This window comes from Corythoichthys intestinalis, chromosome 1 (genome assembly GCF_030265065.1).
Source record: "Corythoichthys intestinalis isolate RoL2023-P3 chromosome 1, ASM3026506v1, whole genome shotgun sequence".
In the NCBI taxonomy this organism is placed as follows: domain Eukaryota; kingdom Metazoa; phylum Chordata; class Actinopteri; order Syngnathiformes; family Syngnathidae; genus Corythoichthys; species Corythoichthys intestinalis.
This window is the reverse complement of record NC_080395.1, coordinates 31,931,235-31,955,560: the sequence shown is the minus strand read 5'-3', so window position 1 is coordinate 31,955,560 and position 24,326 is coordinate 31,931,235. Positions and strand designations below refer to the sequence as shown.

The 24,326-nt window shown below is 37.5% G+C and overlaps 1 protein-coding gene across 1 annotated transcript; it reads right to left on the bottom strand.

Annotated features, from left to right (window-relative positions):
- Positions 1-13,361: 13,361 nt before the first annotated feature.
- Positions 13,362-23,938, bottom strand: gtf2a2 (general transcription factor IIA, 2). The gene is made up of 5 exons (XM_057852222.1): positions 23,874-23,938; positions 23,690-23,781; positions 19,568-19,672; positions 13,956-14,082; positions 13,362-13,871 (listed from the first exon to the last, which is right to left on the bottom strand). Exons 1-5 carry the CDS (start codon positions 23,890-23,892, stop codon positions 13,846-13,848), a joined length of 369 nt encoding a protein of 122 aa, XP_057708205.1. The 5' UTR covers positions 23,893-23,938; the 3' UTR covers positions 13,362-13,845.
- Between the last annotated feature and the right edge of the window lie 388 nt (positions 23,939-24,326).

Sequence of the window (24,326 nt, the reverse complement as noted above, 5' to 3'; positions counted from 1 at the left end):
TTATTCATCTTTATCCATTTTAGTACTTTCTAACTTATAGTCCATCAATGAACAAATTATGTGATCGGTTGAATCTGAAAAGTATGCAGATTGTATCGTAAATATGAAGTACAAATTTACGGCAACATATGTAATATATCCGGTAAAATGTTAACAATTCAATTCTTTCTCTTAAATGTTAATCACTTGTAGACATCCAATCTATTTGAATTGGGACAAACGTTCATTCGCTGCCAACCCTCAATGGAAAAAAATACGTTTAGGGATGTCTTTATGTTACAGTCAAATGAGTTTGCATTAATTTAGAATTAAAAGACGAAGAAGTGCATTTTTTCCAAAAAACTTGGTACTTGAATCGAGGTCTGAAAATAGTATCGAAGAAGCAAATGATACAAATGGATAAATGCCAGAAACAAAATACAAAACAAGAATGCTCTAATTGCCAGAAATGTACATAAAATCAAGACTTTGAAGTTAATTCACAAATGGAAAACGCTTTACGATTTCCAGTTCAAATCCAGCCTCTGGCCTTGGGTGAAATCGCGTTTTTTTCCCCACACCTGTTTGATTTTGACCACGGGTTTCCTCCCACATTCACAAAACACGATGGGTTACATAGTAGCAGTACACAGAATAGTGTACTTGGCAGAAGATGCTTCTCAGTTAACTGTGGGTGTGACTGTCTGGTTGTTTGTCTGTACAGTGGTACCTCTACTTATGAAATAAATTGGTTCTGGTAGTAGTTTCTTAAACTGAAAATAAGGTTTTCCATTTAAATGCCCTAATCTGTTCCTAGCCCCCAAAATTCAGACATAAACCTTTTATAAAGCATCAAAACATGTATCAAATACATGTTAAATTCAGATTATTGCACAATAAACATAAAATGAGAGTTATGCATAATGTAAAAAAAAAAAAACAACAAAAGTTAATACCAGTGTTGTTTTTGTCAACAATGACGATAACGAAAATATTTCGTCAACGAACAATTTTTTTATGATAATGACACGCAGAAAACGTGTCTTGGGAGACTAAAATATAACAAGACGGATGCCAGTTGCCGTTTGACGAGACGAGAACGAGATGAAATTTGCCAGTTTCTGTTATAAGTTCAAAATTCGTGATATTATCGTATGTGTAGTTAGCACGCATCTTAGCAGTGTTTGGTCGTGTCACTCGTAAAGTTCTGTGACAAAAATACAAAATCTTGATATTGTCAGTTAATTAAGTTTGCAAAGAAAAAATCAACGTGAAACAAATGAAAAGTTTATAATATAGTACAGTAATTTTCGGATTATAAACTGCTACTTTTTCCCTTTATTTTAAATCCTTTTGTTTATAGTCCAGTTGATTTATTTAGGTTAATAGGTGAGACTTTATTTGATAGCGACTTTATTAGACTGTCATAAGACCGTCATAATTATCACATGACACTATCATGGGCATTACTGAATGCTTATGACAGATGTCATGAAGTGGCAAATTATGTCACTAACTCCTATTTATGTCCAGCTCAGATCTTTTACATCCATTCAAAAGTGAGATGATTTGACTAAATGACATCTGTTATAAGCATTCATTTATGCTCATGACAGTGTCATATCATAATTATGATGGTCTAATGACGGTCTTATGGCGCCACTGTCAAATAGTGTTACCAAATACCATAACTAACAATTAATGAAACAACTGGAACAGTAACTGAAAAAATAATTAGCACAAACATGACAGACAGACAATTTTGATTGTCATTTACATCTGTAGCGCTGCAATGCAGAGCATATACAGAAAAATAGCTGTGGCCATTAAACGGTCATATTATAAGCTTCACTGTTGGATTATAATCTATGCTGAATGCTTTACCATCATAAAAGATATCAAAGAAATCACACACACACAGATACAAAATAACGCGACGTACTAATTGCTAGATGCTGTCATTGCCCATTCCACTCATTAAGTTCAGCCGTTTCGACAAGGTTAGAGCCGCTATCCGGCTCCATCACGTTCATTGGTAGTGCTATCCGCTAGCGGCTAACTTGATGAGTCAGGCTTAAGGGAGCTTCACCAAACTTTCACCCAACATTAAGTAGACTCTTGGCGGCTTCCAGACGGGCTTTCGCCCGCTTTCCTCCCTGGTTCTCACGATTTCAGGAGAGGGTACTTTCACTGCTTTCTACTGGTAGCCAGGCCACAGGCTAACACTAGCGGCTATATATAAAGTGAGATAATTTGCCAGATAACACTAAATGACATCTGTCATAAGCATTCAGTAATGCCCATGACAGTTTCATGTCATAATTATGATTTTTCTAATGAGTCTTATTGCGTTACTTTCAAATAAAGTGTTACTAAATACTAAAGATACACGATAATATCGGTTACCGATAATTATCGGCCGATAATGGCAATTATGACGTCACACAGATAATACAGGTTTTTAAAAAATCAACCGATAATGCAATCCGATAATTATATACTTGATTTAGCCTCCAAATGTGTTTGAGTGTTGAAGACTAGTTAACAGATGAATGCGCCAGATGATTCCACTTACTTGAACTAAATATTGCCATTTGTTCTTATTAAGCCCAAACATATAAAAAAATGTCATTTTTCACCTAAATCAGGGGGGGAAATGCTTTCAAATAATGTTTTGGGCCATACATATTCTTGAATAAAGAACATTTCTGACATGTTTTTTTTTTTTTTTTTAGGATTATGTATAATAATGTATTGCTTAAAATAAGGCTGTTAAGCTTATTTTCAGCTGGCTATTTTTCTTCAAGAAATCTGAGTGAAATATACTTGAAGTGCTGGCAGTTAATTTCACTTGTTTCCAATAGATTTACACTGAAAACAAGGGAATTTAACTAGTTTTAAGGAGTTGTGTTTTTGCTGCGTAGTAATGTTATACGTTAGGAATGGCTTACTTTTAAAGGCATTTTTGTGCAACTTGTGTAATTGTTGCCAAAAGTTTACCATTACACATTGTCGGACAATCTGTCTTTATTTAGATGTTGGAATTTACTACTTGTTCACATTTGATGTTGGAAAAAGGAGCAATAATATTTTTGAACAGTAATATTTTCTCTTGTGTATACTTTAAAATTTTACATTAATCTTTTAGTAAAATTATCGGCTTGACATTATCGGTTGTCGGTTGGAACGAGGAGGAAATTATCGGTTATCGGTATCGGCTGAAAAATGCATTATCGTGCATCACTACTAAATACCATAACTAGCAATTAATGAAACAACTGGAACAGTAACTGAATAAATAAATATCACAGAACATGAATGTTGATTGTTATTTATATCTGTAGCGCTGCAATGCATGCTAGGAGGCATGTTGGGCAACAACAGAGTTGACAGCAGGTGGCAGCAGAGGTTGACTGTCTACCCCAAGGGAGCAGTGATGGCCAAATGAAGCTTCTTGAAGCAATGGAGCTTTGCAGCCAATTGGTTCAAAGCGTCATGGTGGTTCATTTGATCTTATGACAGTCTGATAACGCCACTGTCAAATGTATTATAGGTTAATATCTTTCGGTGTAAATATGACATAAAACAGTGAAGACAGCTGCGGCTTATAGTCGAGTGCAGCTAATCTACTGTATAAACAAATGCTGTTTTTGTGTCAAATTTGGTGGGTGGCAACTTATAGTCAGGGGTGCCTTATAGTCTGAAAATTATGGTAATTGTAACAATCGTTATCGTGCCTACAGGCAGTTTCGAAGTAATGGTGGATAGAATCCTGATCTTCTCCAAGCTGAAAACTGGGGGTTTCCCATCTGACGGTGACAAGGGCGAGGTGAGCGACGGTCACTTTTTCAGAATTCTTAAGTCCCATTATTTGCTTCCATTCATCCATTACCTTTGTTTATTTAGATCAAACACAGGATCAGGTCGAAACTCGCCGGCAGTAAGTAGATGAGCTGGTGAGTAAACTACAAAGCAAAACTTTCCTCTAATTGAACTCGGGCACATCTTGCTATATAATTTCTAATTTACATAAAATACTTCAGTTATCCACATCTATGTATACAAATGTTGAGCTATCAATGAAATGCTCTTCCACTAGATGGCGATGTGTATCCATTTATCCAATGACTTGAGATGCATGTTTAATTTGTTAGGTGACAACACTCATAACAAAAATAATAATATACAGTGGGGAGAACAAGTATTTGATACACTGCCGATTTTGCTGGTTTTCCCACTTGCAAAGCATGTATTGGTCTGTAATTTGTATCATAAGTTCTCTTCAACTGTGAGGGACGGAATCTAATACAAAAAAAAAACAGAAAATCACGTTGTATGATTTTTAAATAATACATTTGCATTTAATTGCATGAAATAAGTATTTGATACATCACAAAAATCGAACTTAATATTTGGTACAGAAACCTTTGTTTGCTACTACAGATACCAAACGTTTCCTGTAGTCCTTGACAAGGTTTGCACACACTGCAGCAAGGATTTTGGCCCACTCCTCTATGCAGATCTTCTCCAGAGCCTTCAGGTTTCGGGGCTGCTGCCGGGCAACACGGACTTTCAGCTCTCTCCATAGATTTTCTATCGGGTTCAGATCTGGTGACTGGCTAGGCCACTCCAGGACCTTAAGATGCTTCTTACGGAGCCACTCTTTAGTTGCCTTGGTTGTGTGCTTTGGGTCGTGGTCATGCTGGAAGACCCAGCCACGACCCATCTTCAGGGCTCTCACTGAAGGAAGGAGGTTGTCAGCCAAGATCTGGCGATACATAGCCCCATCCATCCTCCCCTCAATACGGTGCAGTCGTCCTGTACCCTTGGCAGAGAAGCAGCCCCAAAAAATGTTTCCTCCTCCATGTTTCACGGTTGGGATGGTGTTCTTAGGGTTGTACTCATCCTTCTTTTTCCCCCAAACACGACGAGCCGAGTTTAGACCAAAAAGTTAAATTTTGGTCCCATCCGACCACATGATCTTCTGCCATTGCTCCTCTGGATCATCCAGATGGTCAGTGGCAAACTTCAGACGTGTCTGGACTAGGCATGTGCCGGTATGAGATTTTGACGGTACGATAACCGTGAGCAAAAATACCGCGGTTTCACGGTATCACGGCATTGCAATTATAGCTACAAAATGTGTTATTTTGAGATGTATGGGTTAAAAAAAATAACTTTTTTCCATTGAACAGGATTTTTTTTTTTTTCCAGAACATAGTTGCAAATTGTAACATGAATATATTGTTAAAATAAATGCATTATCAATAAAAAAAAAAAACATTTTAAATAAAATTAAAATATAACTAATAGACTATATCCACAGCCACAGCTCAAGTTGATTAAGATTAGAGCAAGAACAAAATAATTTCTGTAAAAAGTAAAAACACTTCTGAATAAAATTTTTTAAAATGTATACTGCATGACTTTTTTTTTTTTTTTTTTTTTTTTTTTTTTTTTTGGAGGGTGGAAAAGCTCAAGTGAAGTTTTGCCATTTTCAGCCACTGTGTCAAATCCGGTCATGCCTTTGTGTTAAAAAGAACATAAAGAATTCATAAGTTAATAAGTTAGTTAAAAATGTACAAGTTAGTATAAGTTAGTTAAAAATGTAAAAGTTAGTTAAAATGTAAATATTGTTGTGGAAAGGTTTCATCTAAAAAAAAAAAAAAAACATTGGGAGTGAGACCTCTGCTTGAGCTAACAAACGTGGATTTGTGCTTAGGGCAAGATAATCTTTCGTCAATTAATGATCTTTGATGCTATGCCTTTTCCCCCCTTCATTCAAGCAAATCAAGCTTGTTTTCTCACTCTGCGGCTGTAACACTCGACGAAGTTGCTCTTCCAGCTAAGCTTAGGCTAACATTCATCTTTGTAAGCTTTTAGTTAGTGCGTATATCGAATTTGAAAGGAAAATGTGTGTTTTGTTTTTAGCGAACTTTTCCATGGTGCTAATCTGTTGAAGCTACTCACGTCTCACACATGGAAAAATACAATTGTACAACGTTTTAAATGTATTTATTTTGTATATTACACTTACCACGATTTGAGAGCTCAATAAAATTGAAGAAAAGAACGACTTATGTTTGGAGTATTTGTTTTTGGGTTTGGTTGCTGTCTAGCCGATAGCGTCACTTTCACACACAGAAACAAACGGGAGGGGGTGAGCGCTGCCGCGCCACGCCACTTCTGGCTGCATTTTTGACACATGAAAAATGGCGAATACCGTACTACGGTCTGACGGAAAATTTTAGTGGTTTTGAAACCGCAACGTTTTCACACCACGGTAAACCGTGAAACCGGTAACCGGCACATGCCTAGTCTGGACATGCACTGGCTTCAGCAGCGGGACCTTGCGTGCGCTGTAGGTTTTTAATCCATGACGGCGTAATGTGTTTCCGATGGTTTTCTTGGAGACTGTGGTTCCAGCTCTCTTCAGGTCATTGACCAGGTCCTGCCGTGTAGTTCGGGGCTGATCCCTCACCTGCCTCATGATCAGTGATGCCCCACGAGGTGAAATCTTGCATGGAGCCCCAGAATGAGGCAGATTGACCGTCAACTTGAACTTCTTCCATTTTCTAATAATCGCTCCCAACAGTTGTTACCTTCTCATCAAGCTGCTTGCTTATATTCCTGTAGCCCATCTAGGGGTGGGCGATATGGCCTTAAACACGTATCACGATAAATTGAGCAGATTTACCTCGATAACGATAAATGACGATAAAGTCGCCCAAGCGGACTGTTATATAATTTGAAAATCTGAATCAATGCATGAAATACAGATTAACAGTTTCTTGATTTAGGTACCAGCATTCAATTTGATATATTTAACAATTGTACATGCAGTCTAAACATTAAGTTTATTAAAATGTATTGTAAACAATAAGAATTCAAGTATGAGCATTTATAACAGCGTGTATGGCTTGAACAATGTACATTGTCAAAATCAATATGCCTGTGCAAACATGTCATTGTAACACAAATGACTTGCAGCTTGAACAGTACACTTCAAAAAGACAATTTATTGTTATTGGCTGCTGTGACATAATTATTCAATACAAGTGTTTACTTTATGGTTTCAGGTTCCCCCCAGTGCATTTTTTAATATATGCACGCATACATGAACCCCCAAACAGACAGACAGACATACATTAAAGCTATATTGATCTTCTGCAAATGAAACACTTAAGATTTTATGATAGCAATAATGACACAGAATTAAGCACATACAGAAAAATAGCTGGGGCCATTTCTCGGCCATATTATAAGTTTCACCGTTGGATTGTGCTCTATGCTGAATGCTTTACCATCAAAAAAGCTATCAGAGAAATCACACACAGTCAGATACAAAATAACGCGACATAGTAATTCCTAGATGCAGTCCGTGCCCAATCCACTCATTAAGTTCAGCCATTTCGACAAGGTTAGAGCCGCTATCCGACTCCATCACGTTCATTTGTAGAGTTAGCCGCTAGCGGCCGCTAGCGTTAGCCGCTAACGTTAGACTGTGGCCTGGCTACCAGTAGAAAGCACCATCTCCGGAAATCGTGAGAACAAGGGAGGACAGCAGGTGAAAGCCCGTCCCACCAAGAGTCTACTAAATGTCGGGTGAAAGTTTGGCGAACCTCCCTTAAGCCACACTCCATCACGTTTTGCTTGTAGCGTTAGCTGCTAGCGTTAGCTTACCGGGCTTCTGTTTGATTGGCTTCCTGATGATCACGTGACTCCCTACGTAAGTACATTGACTGGTTTCTTAAAGGGGAATGAACATAGACGAACAACACAGAGTCAAAGCGGGATGAAAAGACTATTTTCTTGTTTTATTAATTTACCGAATTTACCGACATGGTCAAAATTAGGTCGGTCATCGTGAAGAATTTCGGTGACGGTAAATTTTCGGTTTACCGCCCAGCTCTAAGCCCATCCCAGCCTTGTGCAGGTCTATTATTTTATCCCTGATGTCCTTACACAGCTCTTTGGTCTTAGCCATTGTGGAGAGGTTAGAGTTTGTTTGTTTGAGCATGTGAACAGGTGTCTTTTATACAGGTAACAAGTTCAAACAGGTGCAGTTACTTCCGGTAATAAGTGGAGAACAGGAGGGGTTCTTAAAAAAGAATTAAGAGCCGAAATATTTACTAGTTGGTAATGTATCAAATACTTATTTCATGCAGTTAAATTCAAATTTATTATTTAAGAATCATACAATGTGATTATCTGGATTTTTGTATTAGATTACGTCCCTCACAGTTGAAGAGAACTTATGATACAAATTACAGACCTCTACATGCTTTGCAAGTGGGAAAACCGGCAAAATCGGCAGTGTATAAAATACTTGTTCTCCCCACTGTATGGGTGACTTCTATTTCCAGATGATGTCAGTATTGTATATAAAATAAATGACACCTCTATGGTTTAAAAAAAAAACAAAAAACATAAAGTGTGCAGTCTTTTAGATGTGATCAAACAGAAAAAATACATGCAAAATAGATTTTATGTACCGTTTTTGTTGAACGAATACATACGTTTTTCCGAAGCGACCAAAGAAAAATGTCAATTTCAATGTGAGGTCTCTGTATTAAAAGTTGAAATAAATGTAGTTAAGATTTTAAAAATTGTTTAACGCTAAAATGTATCTGGCTATAAATTCTAGTTAACCAAACGTTTACAATTCCCATAATGCCACACTGAGAAAGTGCAACTTTTTGGCGGGAATTTAGATGAACAAAAGTAAGCAGCAGCTGTTTGCCCTTTTTTTCTCTCAATTTTAGCACATTAACTTGATTTTTTTTTTTACTCATTGCCTTCCACCTTGTGATGGTAGATTGTGAAGAAGCCACTGTTCAATCATAACGAACATGTTAAAAATGTGGAATAAAAGTGTGTGCTTGTATAGTAGGACTGCATCTATCGATTGTTTTAGTAGTTGATTAATCAACTTTTTAGTTCAAAGTTTAGGAACATTTAATGCGTTGCAGAATACATTTTAGAACATCGAAAACAAAGGGTGTTTCTTCACACTATGCAGAATTGCACTTTCAATTAAAAATAAATTAAAATACCTGAACTTTGCCTTAAATGGTAAAAAAAAAAATCAATTAGGATCTAAATACTGCAAAAGAACAATTGGATAACTTGCACAGCAAAAGTCCACAAGCTTAAATGCGCTTAAATGCTAACTGTTTTTTACAATGCTCTTACAAATCGTTCAAATCCACAAAAAAAAACAACTAAATTTATTTCCAAAATAACGAATGCATGAAAAAAACATTAGTTCAAACTAGGGCTGTCAAAAATATCGCATTAACTGGCGGTAATTAATTTTAAAATTAATCACGTTAAAATACTTGACGCAATTAACGCACATGCCCCGCTCAAACAGATTAAAATGACAGTATAGTCTAATGTCCACTTGTTACTTGTTTTTTGGTGTTTGGCGCCCTCTGCTGGCGCTTGGGTCCAACTGATTTTATGGGTTAGTACCATGAGTGAGCATGGTGTAATTATTGAGAGAATGTTAATGCCATCTTGTTGATTTATTGTTACAAATACAGTACTTATGTACCGTGTTTTGTGTCTTCTCGTGCCATTCCAACAATAATTTACAGAAAAATAGGGCATATTTCATAGATGGTTTGCATTGCGATTAATTTTTAAGCTGTAATTAACTCAGTTAAAAATTTTCATCGTTTGACAGCCCTAGTTCAAACAAAAACCTACCTTGTGTTGGTCTTAGCAGGGAGTGGCAGATTTGAGCCATGTTAAATGAGTTATGTCATATTCACTGTTACCACTAGAGGGCAGTAAATCCACCCAATCAATCAATGCAAACATTTTCAAAACAAACCATTACAACGCTATTCTAAACAAATGAATACTCAAAGCAGCTAAATTTGATTCAAAGCTTTATTTATAATCGATTAATTGTTGCAGCACTAGTGTACAGCAGTAGGTGGCACCAAAAAAATGGCCGCTAAGCAGTAGTGGCTATTTTCGTTTTAAAACTTAACCATATAATGTATTTAATAAAATCAATGATTGAAATAAATCATTTAAATGCTTAAACTCAATCATCATGAGTTAAGATTATACATAAAATTTACCTGAGAAAAGTCACCAGTAGCAATACACTTTTTAAAAGAATAAAAAGCAAATTATTTAACACACACTCACAAATGCATCTTTAAGCATGATTTTTCTTTTTTTTTTAAATTGCACTCAAATATATTGTTTTGTTGTCTGGCTACGTGTTGTAATGTCTTTCGTTGTTCTTGTGGTATCTATCGATCTAGTGGTAAAGGTTTGAAGCGCACTTACCTCCCAATATTTATACCATCACATATTCTACCCACAGACGAGAAGCACCAGAGCATGATGGGAAAGTCTCCGAGAAGCCGGACGCCGACCGTCCTCCTTTTAATGACTGTGCACGCTGAAACCTACGAGTGTGACACACGATGCCTCAGAAGGTCGTCTGCTGATCCGGAGTCTACGGAAGCTGTGCCCATCGTGACCGTCTGGTTTACGCTTTACTCAATTGCTGCTGTTGAGGGTGATAGAAGTCCAATACATTGACCTGGAAGGCGTCCCTAATCCTGACCCAGGGAGGGGCCGTCCCAGGTCAATGTATTGGACTTCAATCATCGTCAACGGCAATGAGAGAGTTAATGTAATCAGCAATAGGGAAAGGGGCGCTTGGGATTTGCTGAAATTTGATATTTGCTAACCAAAGTGTTTCTTTCTCATTGGGATCAACATTTGAAATTGCAGTGCCTTCATTGTAACTGCTCGAATTAGCAATAGCATGGAAAATACCGCTCACATTTTGAGACATGCAATTCAACACCGATTCAAATAAATTGCAGCTTTTGTTGATTGAATCAAGCCTTGTGTGTTTATTACACATTTACAGTGCTGCAACGATCGATTAACTCGAGTATTCGGTTAGAAAAAAAAAAGATTTGAATTAAATGTTGCTGCTCCGAGTATTCGTTTAATTAAAGTGGCATTGTTTTATTGATTTGCATGGATACACGGCCCTCTAGTCTATCTCAATTCACATGGGTGAATCCATCTGCTCCCTGTTAAGACCACCATAAGCTAAGTTTTTGTTTGAGCTGTTTTTTTTAATGCATTCGTAATTTAGTTTTTAGGTATATTTAGACATTTTTTGTGGGAATATGTGTCTGAACTATTTAAGAGCATTGTTAAAAAAAAAAAAAAAAAGTTGGCATTTTATAGCATTTAAGCTAGTGAACTTTTGCTATGTAAGTTAGCCAACTGTTCTTTTGTTGTGCATCATTTATTTTTTTATACCGTTTGAGGTACAGCTCAGGTATTTTAATTTTTTAATGTTCATTATCCGATATCCTACTTTGGAACCCAAACCCTAATTTGAAAGAACCTTTAAACCCCAACCCAATTTTGAAACCCGATTAACTCTAATTTAAAACTAATTTGGAGCCCTAACCGAAGTTTGAAACACCATTAGTATGTTAAGAGTTAGCTAATATCGTGGTCAAATGATCCAAAATTTGAAGTTGTGAACGCCAGTTTTTTTTGTAGTCAAATAACCAAAAATAGACATCATCCACGTCAAATGATTAGGGTTGCCAACTCCCTGAAAATAAAAAAATAATTAGGACATCTCGTTGGTAGAGCTGAGTTTTGTTTTTTTGTTTGTTTGTTTAGAAGTGATTTTTTTTCAACCTCAATTTGTTGCATATATGAGTGAAATAATTTATCTTTAATACAAAATACAATCAAATGTCCTACTTTAAAACCCTCTAATTGTCTAATGCAAACACATGCATGGATGAACTTGATTATCAAACCAAAACATTTTCGGTTTTATGGGGGGGTCAGCATTTGCAAGTCACGTTGACGGCAGCGCTCTTTGTGAAATATCTTTTTACAGCGCTTTAAAGATGCCACAGGATTTATATCGCCGGCGTGATTTTAGGACTCAGAAGGTTAATAATGCATTTTGCCCCTAAAACTTTCAACACAGCAGGTACATTTTTCAGCTACTTGCGCCTATGCCACCAGTAATTTTTCTGATCTTTGAATGAAAACAAAAAAAATACATTTACCGTTTGTGGTGATGCCGTCAACCCTTTGCTCAACACTTAACCCTTTCATGCACGAATGATATTTCTTCACTGATTTTATTACATTCATTAAGGCAGTGCTTCTCAATTATTTTGTCACGCCCCCCCAAGGAAGACGTAAATGTTTCGCGCCCCCCCAAACTCTCTGCCGCCACTGTAAATAGTATCATTTGTCTATAAAATTACTATTATAAATATGCATCTGCCTAACATTGTCCTTTTTTTCTAATAAAGAAAAAAAGTAACATAGATCAACTTATAATAAAGTATAACTTTATTAACATTGTTTTGTTTGTAACAGAAGACTTGAGGTGCATCAATTTGCCTGAATTAAAAAAAAAAAAAAAAAATTCACATCCAAACTAAAAAATACACTCAAGGTACATTTCTGACCATTTGATACAGAAAAATAAAATGTAATAAAATCAGTAAATAATACCAAATTAAAATTGATTAGAAACATTCACTCATGAGGACAATGTGCCAAAAAATTTGAACGAAAAAACATCTGAATAAAAGGGGGGAAAAAAGTGTCCTTGGACAGGACAGTTTTTATTTTTGCTGCTCACAGTATTTACCTCCTTTGCAATGGTGTGGAGTTATTTTGCAATTAGCATGCTAACAATGCTCACTGGCTTACTGATGTAACACTGACAAAGCAGGACGATTGTTGGCAATATTCGGCACGTTTTCACTGAAAAAATCAAGCGGCTTAACAATGAGATTGGGGTCTAATGTCTTTAAGTGGCGTCTTAATTGATTTGGCTTCTTGCTGTCTGCTATAATTATTTTTAGACACAGTAAACAGTGGTCTTTCATCATCACCCACTGTATTAAAAGTCAAAGCTAAAAGGCAAACGGCACGAAAAAAGCGCATTCACGGCGGCCGAGGTAGTGAGGGGAGTCGTCGTGACGATCCCAAGCCGAAAATGGCACTTCTCGGGCGGCGACGTGAGAACCGGACAAGACAGTGGGTCGCTGCGCGCGTGAGTGAGTCCGGTCGGAAAACGGCTTTCGAAAAACGGCGGTGGCTCACTGCTCTTCATATCTGTTGTCTGTGTGTGCTGAGTGCTCTTCCTTAGTTCAAAAATACTGCGCGCACTCTGAAAATGAGAGCGCCACTGCCACCTACTGAGTGGATGTGCAAGTACACTTTATTCCAGTACGGCAAAAAAAAAAACATGTTCCCCGAGGTCACATGCGTGGCATTGCTCTGTGCCCCCCACTATTTGAGAAGTACTGCATTAAGGGAAGAGGTCTCACTTTCAGCCCAGGGGCAAATTGTGGCCCACTGGACAATATTTTGCGGCCCCTATTTGACATCCAACAGAAGTGTTAGTGTTGCTCGCACATATTTTGCAATGGGCACTAAAACCTAGAACAGAATTATCAACAAGTTTGCTAAAATCCTGATTAAATATTGCAAAACAGCCTTTGTCGTACGCAAAGATAAAAACTCTTGCGCCAAAATTTTGCCTCACGCATTATTCCTCTGTTTAACCTATTCAATATTTGGATTAGGTCTGTGTTGAAAATCTAAACATGCCTTCAGCAAGGAAAAGCTCATCATTTAATGATGGAGATTGGCCACTTACAGTTGAGCGTCGGCTGCCGTTCTTAAAAGTCATCAAAGACACTCAAGCGTTTATAGTTATTTATTCAGTTTATACAAACGCTGGAAAACAAATGTAAAATAAACTTCACACAGAGATAAATTAGAAGCATATGTACACTTGAGGGTTATGTTGGCAGGTGTGCGTGCCTACTCGCCGGCATTGGAGCCAGAATCTGGGGGAAAAAACAACAAAAAAAGCCATTCATTGTAACACTGCTAGTTGAGGCGTCGATAAAAATATTCCCAACGATACTAACTCTTTCCATCGCAGGCCACAATCTTGACCTTGTCCACTTTGACCAGGTCGGTGACTTCTCGGAACTCGACGTCGTTCAACACGAACGTCCACACGTTGTCGCAAAAGCGGTAAGTGTTCAGCGAACCCTGGAAAACAACGGAGAGGGGCTCACGATTTCCTTATCTTGTGTTTGTTGCATTGCGTAGTTCAACGCAAATCTGTTTTCACACACCCCGTTTTCAACCAGCCAAAAAGCCGACATCGTATGAAATGAAGCATTTGACGAACCGCTTCCGATGCGAGCCGAGTCAAATTTATTGGCGGCCGCTACGAGCAAAAACACTGCGACACTCGAGAAGGAATGCTAAGAGACAAGAAAATCCTAGTTCAGCTTTTGATTTCATAGTTAGCTAGAAAATGTTAGCACTGATGTTCTAAACAGATAACATTCGTGGCCCACCGCAGCCAAGTGAAAGTATTCTGCAGCGCGCAAGATAGTGCTAATCTATATTAGCCAGGGGTTAACAAGAGTACTTGAAGTTGCAGAGCTCGAGAAGAGTAGTGCAAAGGTGGAAGAAAGACAAGCTGCAGGTTTCCCACCACATTTGTCAGCACCACTATCAGCGCCTAGTTTGAGGCCAAAAAGAATCACAAGCACCCAAACGTTACCCAGGCCAGGTGTGCTCTTGAAATACTGCCCTCAGCACGAGTTGTCAATGATACTCCTGGCAAATGACTAGGTAAGCCTTATCCTGCAAAATGAAGTATCGGGATAGTGACAGATCGCTCACATGACGATGTGGCTTCTACTCCAGAAATGACTGTCGTGTAGCTCAGTTTTGTCAGCCGAAGCGACTGAAAAGTAAGATGGCCGCACACTGAGCTTTCCGGTGTTGAGGTGCTTTGCACAACAAAGGGTTTCTCACAGGCAAACTAAACTCATTTCCAGCACAATAAGGCTGCAACAACAAATCGATTCATAAGTTAGTTGCCAACGAATTTGATCATTTTTGCCGTTTGGGTCCCTGTTTGTGTGCAATATGAGGCTGCGTCCGCCAGTGATTAGCGCAAGAGATAGAGAGTTCACTGCTACACTCAGGTTGGGTTTGAATCAATAATATATACACGTTAGATTGTCTTGAGTAGTGTGTGTGTGATCCTAAGTTCCTCAGTCAGAGGTGAGTAAATGAAGCAAGGGCGTAGGTTTGCGTAGGGACGTAATACTACCAACTTTTCAGGATGCTCAAACTTTTAAGCAACCTTATTTGCATTATAGGAGTTCAGTCATGTAGGTAATTTACATTGTCTTCTAGGGGTGTAACGGTACACAAAAATCTCGGTTCGGTACGTACCTCGGTTTTGAGGTCACGGTTCGGTTCATTTTCGGTACAGTAAGAAAACAAAATGCAAAATATAAATGTATAGGAACAGTAGCCTACATAAAGCTAGAATTCAGCTCCAAAAGTAGCAGGTATTTAAAGATAATAATCCAACAACAATTTGCCTTTCAGACCCCGCGTATTGGTCAGCTTTCTTTCTGAAAGACGAAAAAAGAAGTCCTGTGCCTAACCCTAACCCTACCATTATTAAGTAAATTATTTTCATTATGTTCAGACTTTAATTTATCCCTTTTCACTTGCTAAATGCGCCGGTCCATTTTTTCCTCCCCAAACTTTTTTTTTTTTTTTTCGGCCAGCACTAGCCACTTTATTTAAAATATACCAATGTTGTGGAGGTGGGGGAAACACCACTCATTTTGCTACTGAAAGTCCGACCTGCATCAGAGTGAGCATAACATTAAACTGTGTGAACTTGCTCACTTGGTAATGCAACGCCATGGCTTCAGAGTGCAAGTCCCTTTATTCCTTTTTTTTGTTTGTTTTTTTTAACGGGGAGCTATCCAAGAATGGGTCCACTTCGGGGACACTGGAGCACCTCTAGATCCAATTTATTGTAATATAAAAGTGATTTGTGGAGAAAAAAAATGAGTGGACTCATTTTTTGAATGCTCCGTTTTTGTTTTGTTTTTTTTAATAAAGGGAATTGTACTTTAAAATGTTTCTTTAGTAGTTTTTGAAAACGAAGGTTTGAATTGAACATTGTATTACCTGAAACAATACAGATGAAAGTTAGTATAAGTCAATACAGATTCATTTGACATGTATCATTTAGCTTCTTGATTAGGTTAATATTTGTGAGAAATGTAGCCCTGACCACTGTTCAATAATTGGTTCGGTCTTATTAATGTCCCGTCCGCAGCAAAAAGTGAACATGCAAGTTATGCTATTATGTTGAGACCAAACCTACGTCCTTGAAATGAAGCCAACTGTATTGTTTGTATTCTTTGTCGATGAGACATTATTGCACTGAGCGCTAAGACAGTTAGCGATTATGCTAATCAGTGTCTTAGGTGTCTGTTTGTATTGTGTTTGGGAGAAGCATATTAGCACTTGAATTATTGTTAGATAGTAAAGTTGTCTCATTTCTTTTTTATAAAGAAACCACTAGGGCTGCAGCTATCGAATATTTTAGTAATCGAGTAATCGACTGAAAATTCTATCGATTAATCGAGTAATCTGATAAAACAAATATATTTTTAGGTGAAGAGCAATTATACATATACATGAGAAAACAAGACATTTTATCATTTTCAGTCAATCAAGGTCTTTATTTTTGATGTATATTGTTGAAAACAGCCAACAATTGCATCTCAGATGTAACTAGAAAAAAAAAAAAAAAAAAAAAAGACTAATTCACTGCTTTCACTCAAAAAACCTTTAGATTTTAAAAAAGTAATATATATATATATATATATATATACCTTAAAATGCCTTTACGCTTGATAACACACATCACTTAAAAGTTAGGATTTTTTCCCACGTTTTTCAATTGAATTTCTATTTAAGTCAAGCCATTTTTAAGTTCTAGTTAAGTTTTAAGTTAGTCTAAACTGTTAAGTCCTGATAGGATTTTGAGTTTTTGCACTGTTCAAAATAAATGTATGATACAGGCTGTATTGGAGCACATTAGGGACTAGTGTTACTTGGTGTTTTATCCAGCAATGACTACTGAGCTAAAATTGATAGTTAGCATTATTGAGTTTTTATTTGACACCCTCATCACTCCACAACGCTATGTTATGTTAAAGCCTGTATGTAAGACACGTTAGCCACGCATCGAAAATGGTCTTAATTAATTGAAACCTAGCCCTCCGCAGGGCTAACGTAAGGTGAGCTAGTAGTGACAGTAACGTTAATCTTATATATTAGCGCTTAGCGCTCTACTGGTTTAAGATGGCGGCTGTTTGCTAACGCTGCCCAGACGCGGCCTAGTCTGTCATTGTCCATCTAGTTCAACATACATGTGATCTCTATGAGACTCATCAGACGCTACCTGCAACTAACGTAGCATGTGCAGGCTAGTATTTAGCAACGTCGGCGTCGTTTGTAGCGGTTGTCGGCTGCACTAAGTTTTTTTTTTTTTGCTTCTTCCTCTACGCACGTGACATCAGTGCGTTGTCCCGCATTAAAAGTAGTCCGAGCAAAACGTGATGCTTAGAGCTGTCAAAATAAACGATTACTCGAGGTGAATAAAATTACTCGGATCAGTTTTTAAACTCGAGTTACTCGAGTTGCTCGAGTATTCGTTTCAGCTCTGGAAACCACACACAAACCCATCTATATAACAGCTAACTAACTTGTGATACAACAGTGTGCCTTGAAATTGGATTTGGATTGTATGTATGAACAACTATTTGATAAAGAAAACTGATTCGTTACAGTCTGCCTCCTCCTTATTCAATTTTGTTTAGTTTAAATTAGGGCTGCAGCTGTCAAATATTTTAGTAATCAAGTAATCGACTGAAAATTCTATCGATTAATCGAGTAATCGGATAAAACATTTTTTTTTAGGTAAAGAGCAATTATCAATATATATGAGGAAAAAAAGACATTTAATCCAATATTGAACCATTTTCAGTCAATCAATGTCTTTATTTTCGATGTACATTGTTGAAAACAGCCAACAATTGCTTCTCAGATGTGACTAGAAAAAAAAAAAATCACTGCTTTCACTCAAAAAACTTCTAAATCTTATAAAAAATAAAAAACATATTTCTTACCTAAAAATGTACGGTAATTACGCTTGATAACACACATCACTTGAAAGCTACGTGTTTTTCCCCAAGTTCTAGTTAAGTTTTAAGTTAGTCTGAACTGTAAGTACTGATAGGATTTTGAGTTTTTGCAGTGTAAAAATAAATGTATGATACCTGCTGTATTGGAGCACATTAGGGACCAGTGCTACTTGGTGCTTTATTCAGCAATGACTATTGAGCTAAAACTGGCAGTTAGCTTTATTATGTTTTAATTTTATACCCTCATCACTCTACAGCGCTGTGTTTTTACAGATTAGTTAAAGCCTGTATGTAAGACACGTTAGCCGCGCATCGACAGTGGTCATAATCAATAGAAACCTAGCCCTCCGAAGGGCTAACGTTACGTGAGCGAGTGACAGTAACGTTACATTTATGAGCGATGAGAAGTCTACTGCTTAAAGATGGCGGCTGTTTACTAACGCTGCCCAGACGCGGCTGAGTCCATCATTTCGCATCTAGTTCTAAATGCATGCGATACCTATGAGACACATCGGACACTACTGCTACAACACTAGCATCATGCGGGGGTAGTTTTTAGCAAGGTTGGCGTAGTTTGTAGTGGCTGTCGGCTGCAGTAAGTTTTTTTTAATTTATTGCTTCTTTCTCTACGCACATGACGTCAGCGCGTTGTCCCGTGTTAAAAGTAGTCCAGGCAAAACGTGATGCTTAGAGCTGGCAAAATTGAACGATTCCTCGTGGTGAATAAAATTACTCGGATCAGTTTTTATACTCGAGTTGCTCGAGTATTCGTTTCAGCTCTAGTTTAAATAAATGAGTCATTGACAATTTACATCAGTGCTTTGCCCACAAGTAGAAAAATGTCAATCAGCAGCACTTTTTTTATTCAAATGAAGAGGACTTTTGTCTGTCTTGTGTATTGAGAAATTTTAATGTTTCATACTCAGAAACTTTATTAAAAACTTTAACAAGTTTTATGTACCTAAAACAGTACATTTGTAGACTATAGTTAAGTCAGGAAGCTGTAATAAAATATTTTTTAAGGAAATGGCCATCCATTTTGTCTTCATTGTTGCTTACAAAATGCCTAAAATAACTATGTTAAATTATGAAGGTAATTGAAAAAAGTGATATTTATCCGATTAATCGTTGAATTAATCGATTATAAAAAATAATCGTTAGTTGAAGCACTACAGCACAGGTTAGTCACATACACATAAGCTGGTTCTTGTATGGTGTTGTGCCGGCTTCTAGCTCAGGCAGAGAGCGTTAGCAAGTTCGGGCAGTGAATCGTGAAAACCTTGCAACAAGCAGAAAACGAACAAGTCAGGTGATGCAAATACTCATCACATATCGATCGAGGCTGCATTCAATGACCAAAAAAGCAGCTTGGAAAAAATCTAACACATATTACAAATGGCCGCCATACCATACACCCTAACTTCACTCCAGTATTTATATGAGTCAGTCTGACGCAGATGTATAATAAAGAGGAAAAATGAAATCTAAAGTCTCACCTTGAAGTTGACGCGGTTACGAACGCGGTTGGCCAGCGCCGTGTTGATGGCTTTGTCAAACTGAAGAAGAACCTGGAGGGCCAACTGGGGAGTGATCTGTTGCGTCTAAAGGACACAAGCAAGCACGACACATTGAAAGCACTTGATATTGAGCAAATGTGTTTCCATTCTTCCAATCCACCCTTCTCAAATGCAGTATTACTTCCGGCCACAATTATCATTTATCAAAACTTATTTTGTTATGTTGGATTACCTGCACTACACAGCAACACGTGCAACTATATATAAATGACAAATACACCATAAAGGGGATAACAAGTTTGGCTGCCACGTTTGCTACAGCTCGACCACCAGAGGGCGGTGTTGCACAATATCAGCATTGAAACGCTGATAATAGTGCCCAGAAAATAAAAATCATTGTTTTTACAGTAAAGTCACACACTTTGAGGCAATGACATTTTTCAGGGTAAATTTCTAAATGTTTTACTATCCTTTTCATGGGTTTTTACACAAAATGTTTATAGTTGTGAAAAGGTTACCATTACAAATAGATAATATCAGCCGATTAAAGCATTTAAAAGAATAACCGAAAACAGTTATGCGCCAGTATATATGCTGGTTTATAAATAAATGTACAAGCATGGAGCCTTTATGCGTGGGCTTAGCATGGACGCTCTGCTAAAAGTGCGCTCTAGATGTCTCGAAGATGCTTCAGATTTGGTTCTTGAGGGAAAGACCCTTATCACTCCAGGTGCACAAATAAACTGAACAGTAAATGAAAAATGATGAATAATAAACATCACATATAATTACAGCATCAACAAAAAGAAATGGCCACTAGGAAAAGTGATAAAACACATAATTATACTTTTAAAATTTGTGAAAAATCCCAGCAAATTGTATTTTGGGAACGGTCGTTGCACTGGCATGTTCTATGATTACCAGTAACACCCTGTATTAGTACTTTTTTGGTCGCCCCCTAGTGGCTCTTTGGGGTAACTAGTGTAAACGTGATTTGTGAATTTTCTCTTTTATTTAATCACGGACATTTGGGATCATTTAAATTATTTTATTTATATGGGACAATATTTTTGCACTTTTTTTTTTTTTTTGCTGATTTCAATTCTTAGAAGTAGTAGTAGTATTCTTTTTTTTTTTATTCTGTTCGTGAATAAATGCGATTTTTATGTATTTTATTTCCTATTTCGATTGTCTGTTTTTACCTTCTATTGATTTTAATGTGATTTTTATGATCTTGATGTGATGTAAAAGCACTATGAATTGCCTTGTGTTGAATTGTGCTATATAAATAAATTTGCCTTGCCTTGCCTTTTTGTATAACTTCCGTTGAAGTTCTTATTTTTCAGTGTTTATTTCATTTGGAAAACCTTGACGTTGTTACATTTATGATTATTCAAGTATCCAGTGGGGCATCTTAATATTATTGGCAATAATATGATTATTCCATGACCACATATATCGGTATCGATTTAATATCGGTATTAGATTTTGGAGTTGGACAACATTAGGATATCAGTTAGAAAGTCATTATCGGACAACTCTAATAACAAAGTATTAGGACAAAGCTACAGTTTTGATTCATATTCTCTAGTTAGCTAGTTGCTTGCTAGCTGGTAGTTTAGCTTTTGTCAAAAGCATGACTTGGACTTAGTTTTAACACCACCAACAGTTCAAAGGATTTTTACGGTCACGGTTCTGTACTGGTTACAGTGAATTTGTTTTCCAGCAACTCTCAGTCGTGTATATCATATAACTAGAATAACTCTAAAAGACAGCAGTGTGCTGTGTAGTGTGCATGCATTGGGGCACGCAGACTAGTGGTGCAATGATTAATCAATTACCTCAAATAATTTGATTAGACAAAAAAAAAGCCTCGAATCAAATTTTGCTGTTTCGTGCATTCGTTTAATTAGAGTGCCGTTGTAATGATTTTGAAAGTGTTTGCATTTAGTTTTATTTGGGAGGATACACTGCCCTCTAGTGGCAACAGTGAATATGAAATACCTCATTTAACATGGCTGATTCCAACTGCTCCCTGTGAAGACTAACATAAGGTAAGCGTTTGCTTGAGCGAATACATTTTTTTAATGCATTCGGAATTTATAGGTATATTTAGCCGTTTATTTTTATTTTTTTGTTGAAATATGTGTTTGAACGATTTGTTAAGAAGATTGTAAAAAAAAAAATTTAAAAAAAGTTAGCATTATATATCATTTAAGCTAGTGGACTTTTGCTATGCAACTTAGCAAATTGTTCTTTTAAAGTATTTTCATTTTTGTTTTTATACTAAGCTCGGATATATTATTTTTAAATGAAAGTGCAATTGTGCATACCCTAATTTCCGGACTACAAGCCGCAACTTTTTTCCCCTCATTTTGGGTCCTGCGACGTGTTCAATGATGCGGCCAATTTGTGCATTTTTCTGACGGCCTCCATGGGCGCTAGAGCATGGAATGTGGGAGTGAGATACGTGGAATATATGTGTAGAGGAAGACGTTAGTTTGCACTATTACCGGTGGTTTAACTTTGTGCATTGTGCATGAATAGAGGTGGTGGACCCTCGTCTTTGTGCATGAGTAGAATTGGCCGACCCGCATCATGGAAAATGCTAAAAGAAATTAAATTGGCCATCCGAGTTGTATGGAAGCTTAGATGACTAGCGGCGAGCGTTCGTTTGCCAAGACTTGCCGCATGCGAAAAGCAGCTCTTGCCGGGGGAGCCTGGAAGCGTGAAGCGGTGTGAAAGAAGTCCGCCATCGACAACAGGTTTCGAGGGGCCAGTCTGCTGCGTGACGAGGAGGATGGCACGGGCTCAGGAGTGAATTTGCCTCATTATGGGAGAGATTGAAGGCGACAGCGAAGGAGGGACTGAGTACGTGCGTGGCGAAGTGTATCTGAGCGTCTTCATATCCGATACTGAGGGTGAAGACTTCCATGGTTTGAGTGCACAGGAGGAAGATGAAGATGGCTAACAAAGACTTTTATGTTTTTAATAATCAGCCCACTTAGTGCTGCTACCACCATGTTGATGCTATGTAACTTCCGTGCCGCTGCTGTATAACTAACGTGTTCGCTGGCGCTGTTTGGAACGAAAAGTTAAGGTGTGTTATTAAAATTTTGAAAACTCTGTGTATTTCTTTGTCAATATCTCATGTTACTAAATGGGCACACGCGGCTTGGAGACAGGAGAGGCTTATGTATGTACAAAATGGTTTTTCCTTTAAAAATGTAGTGGGTGAGGCTTGTAATCAGGGGCGCCCAATAGTCCAGAAATTACGGTAGTTTGAAGAAACACTTTTCGCGATTAATGCTCTTTTGAAAGAGCAATCTTAGCAAGCCTTCGTTTTACATCTCCTAAAATGTATTCTGCAACGCATTTAGTGTTCCTAATCCGATTACTCAATGTTTCAAACTAACTAGTAGATACATTAATCGACTACTACAGTAATCAATAACTGCAGCGCTAGTGTAGACCGTTTGTCTGGTATCACAGTTTCAGACGACTGAATTCCTATTGGTTAAATAAGTTAGTCATAGCAAATTGTGTCATTTTAGAAACACGAGTAATGTTGCATTCTTGATTAGATTCCTTTTTTATTAAGGTAATTCAAACACGCTTCAATATCCTTAAGAGGTTGTCATCATAAGAAACTGCCATTTAAATTAATTAAAAGTGGCAACCAACTCTACTAGCGGGGATGATTGTAACCAATAATAATAAATCACTTTATTTTATTTTTTATGAATATTGACAACGTGCAAACCCAACCCCATTCTCCTTTATACACATACTACACACGAACGTTTCTCTCATGTTAGTGTTGGATCAGACCACACAAGAATCTACCCCTTCCACATCCAATATGGCGCATGCGTTGACGTTGCATAGGCAAGGCCCAACCCGCTCAACGAGTAGTCTACGTTTTCAACAGCAAGACTGACAAGACACCTAGGCGTGAATATCGAAGCCAGGAATTTTTCTAATTTTAAAGGCCGTAAACAGAGATGCCATAAATGTTTATATCGCGTCATTCTTGTGGTAGATAAGCGCGAACGAGCGCCCGTCTAACGGAAGCTAACTAGCGTTAGCTGAGCTCATCACCTGAATGAGCTCGTCCAGGCTCTCCTGAAGGCTGTTTCCTAGCGTAGTGTTCCTGTACAACTGGTACGCCATTCTTGCCGTCAGCAAAAAGGCTGCAACAAACACACAATAACAAAAGATTGAGCAGACACGAAGAGAAAAACGGCGAGCGAGAGCCTTCTGTTTCAAGAGCGTCTGCCTGTACCGTGTTGAGTCCTGCGCATGCGCAACTATGACAGCTACAGTGGTACAAAATACATTAGCTTGCCTACAAGAACTATGTTATGTACTGGGATTTGCCATCGACTTTAAACAACAATAATGAAAAATAAATAAATAAATACGCACACAATACAAGGGTACTCAAGTATAGTACAGGTAATGTAAATTTGCACTCAATTTAATTCTGTAAATGTCCAATCCTCGCTTTGAAGTATTTAAATCAGTAAGACATCTTACGAATCAGACAAAATAATGTCATGTACAAGCACACCAAATATATTGGCTACATGCAGTGTTGTTAGTAACGGCGTTAGAGTACAACGGGATTTCTAACAGTATTTTTTTTTTCAGTAGTGAGTAATCTAATTACTTTTCCTATCTTTGCTATGCCATTATGGTTACTGAGATTGTAAAGGGGCGCATTAGTACAATTTGG

Excerpts from the sequence above, each read along its gene's own strand:
- gtf2a2 (XM_057852222.1), bottom strand. Across the intron at positions 14,083-19,567 it reads GTAACCGCGTCAACTTCAAG|GGTTCGCTGAACACTTACCG; the intron begins GTGAGACTTTAG and ends GTTGTTTTCCAG. Across the intron at positions 13,872-13,955 it reads TGTGGCCTGCGATGGAAAGA|ATTCTGGCTCCAATGCCGGC; the intron begins GTTAGTATCGTT and ends TTTTTCCCCCAG.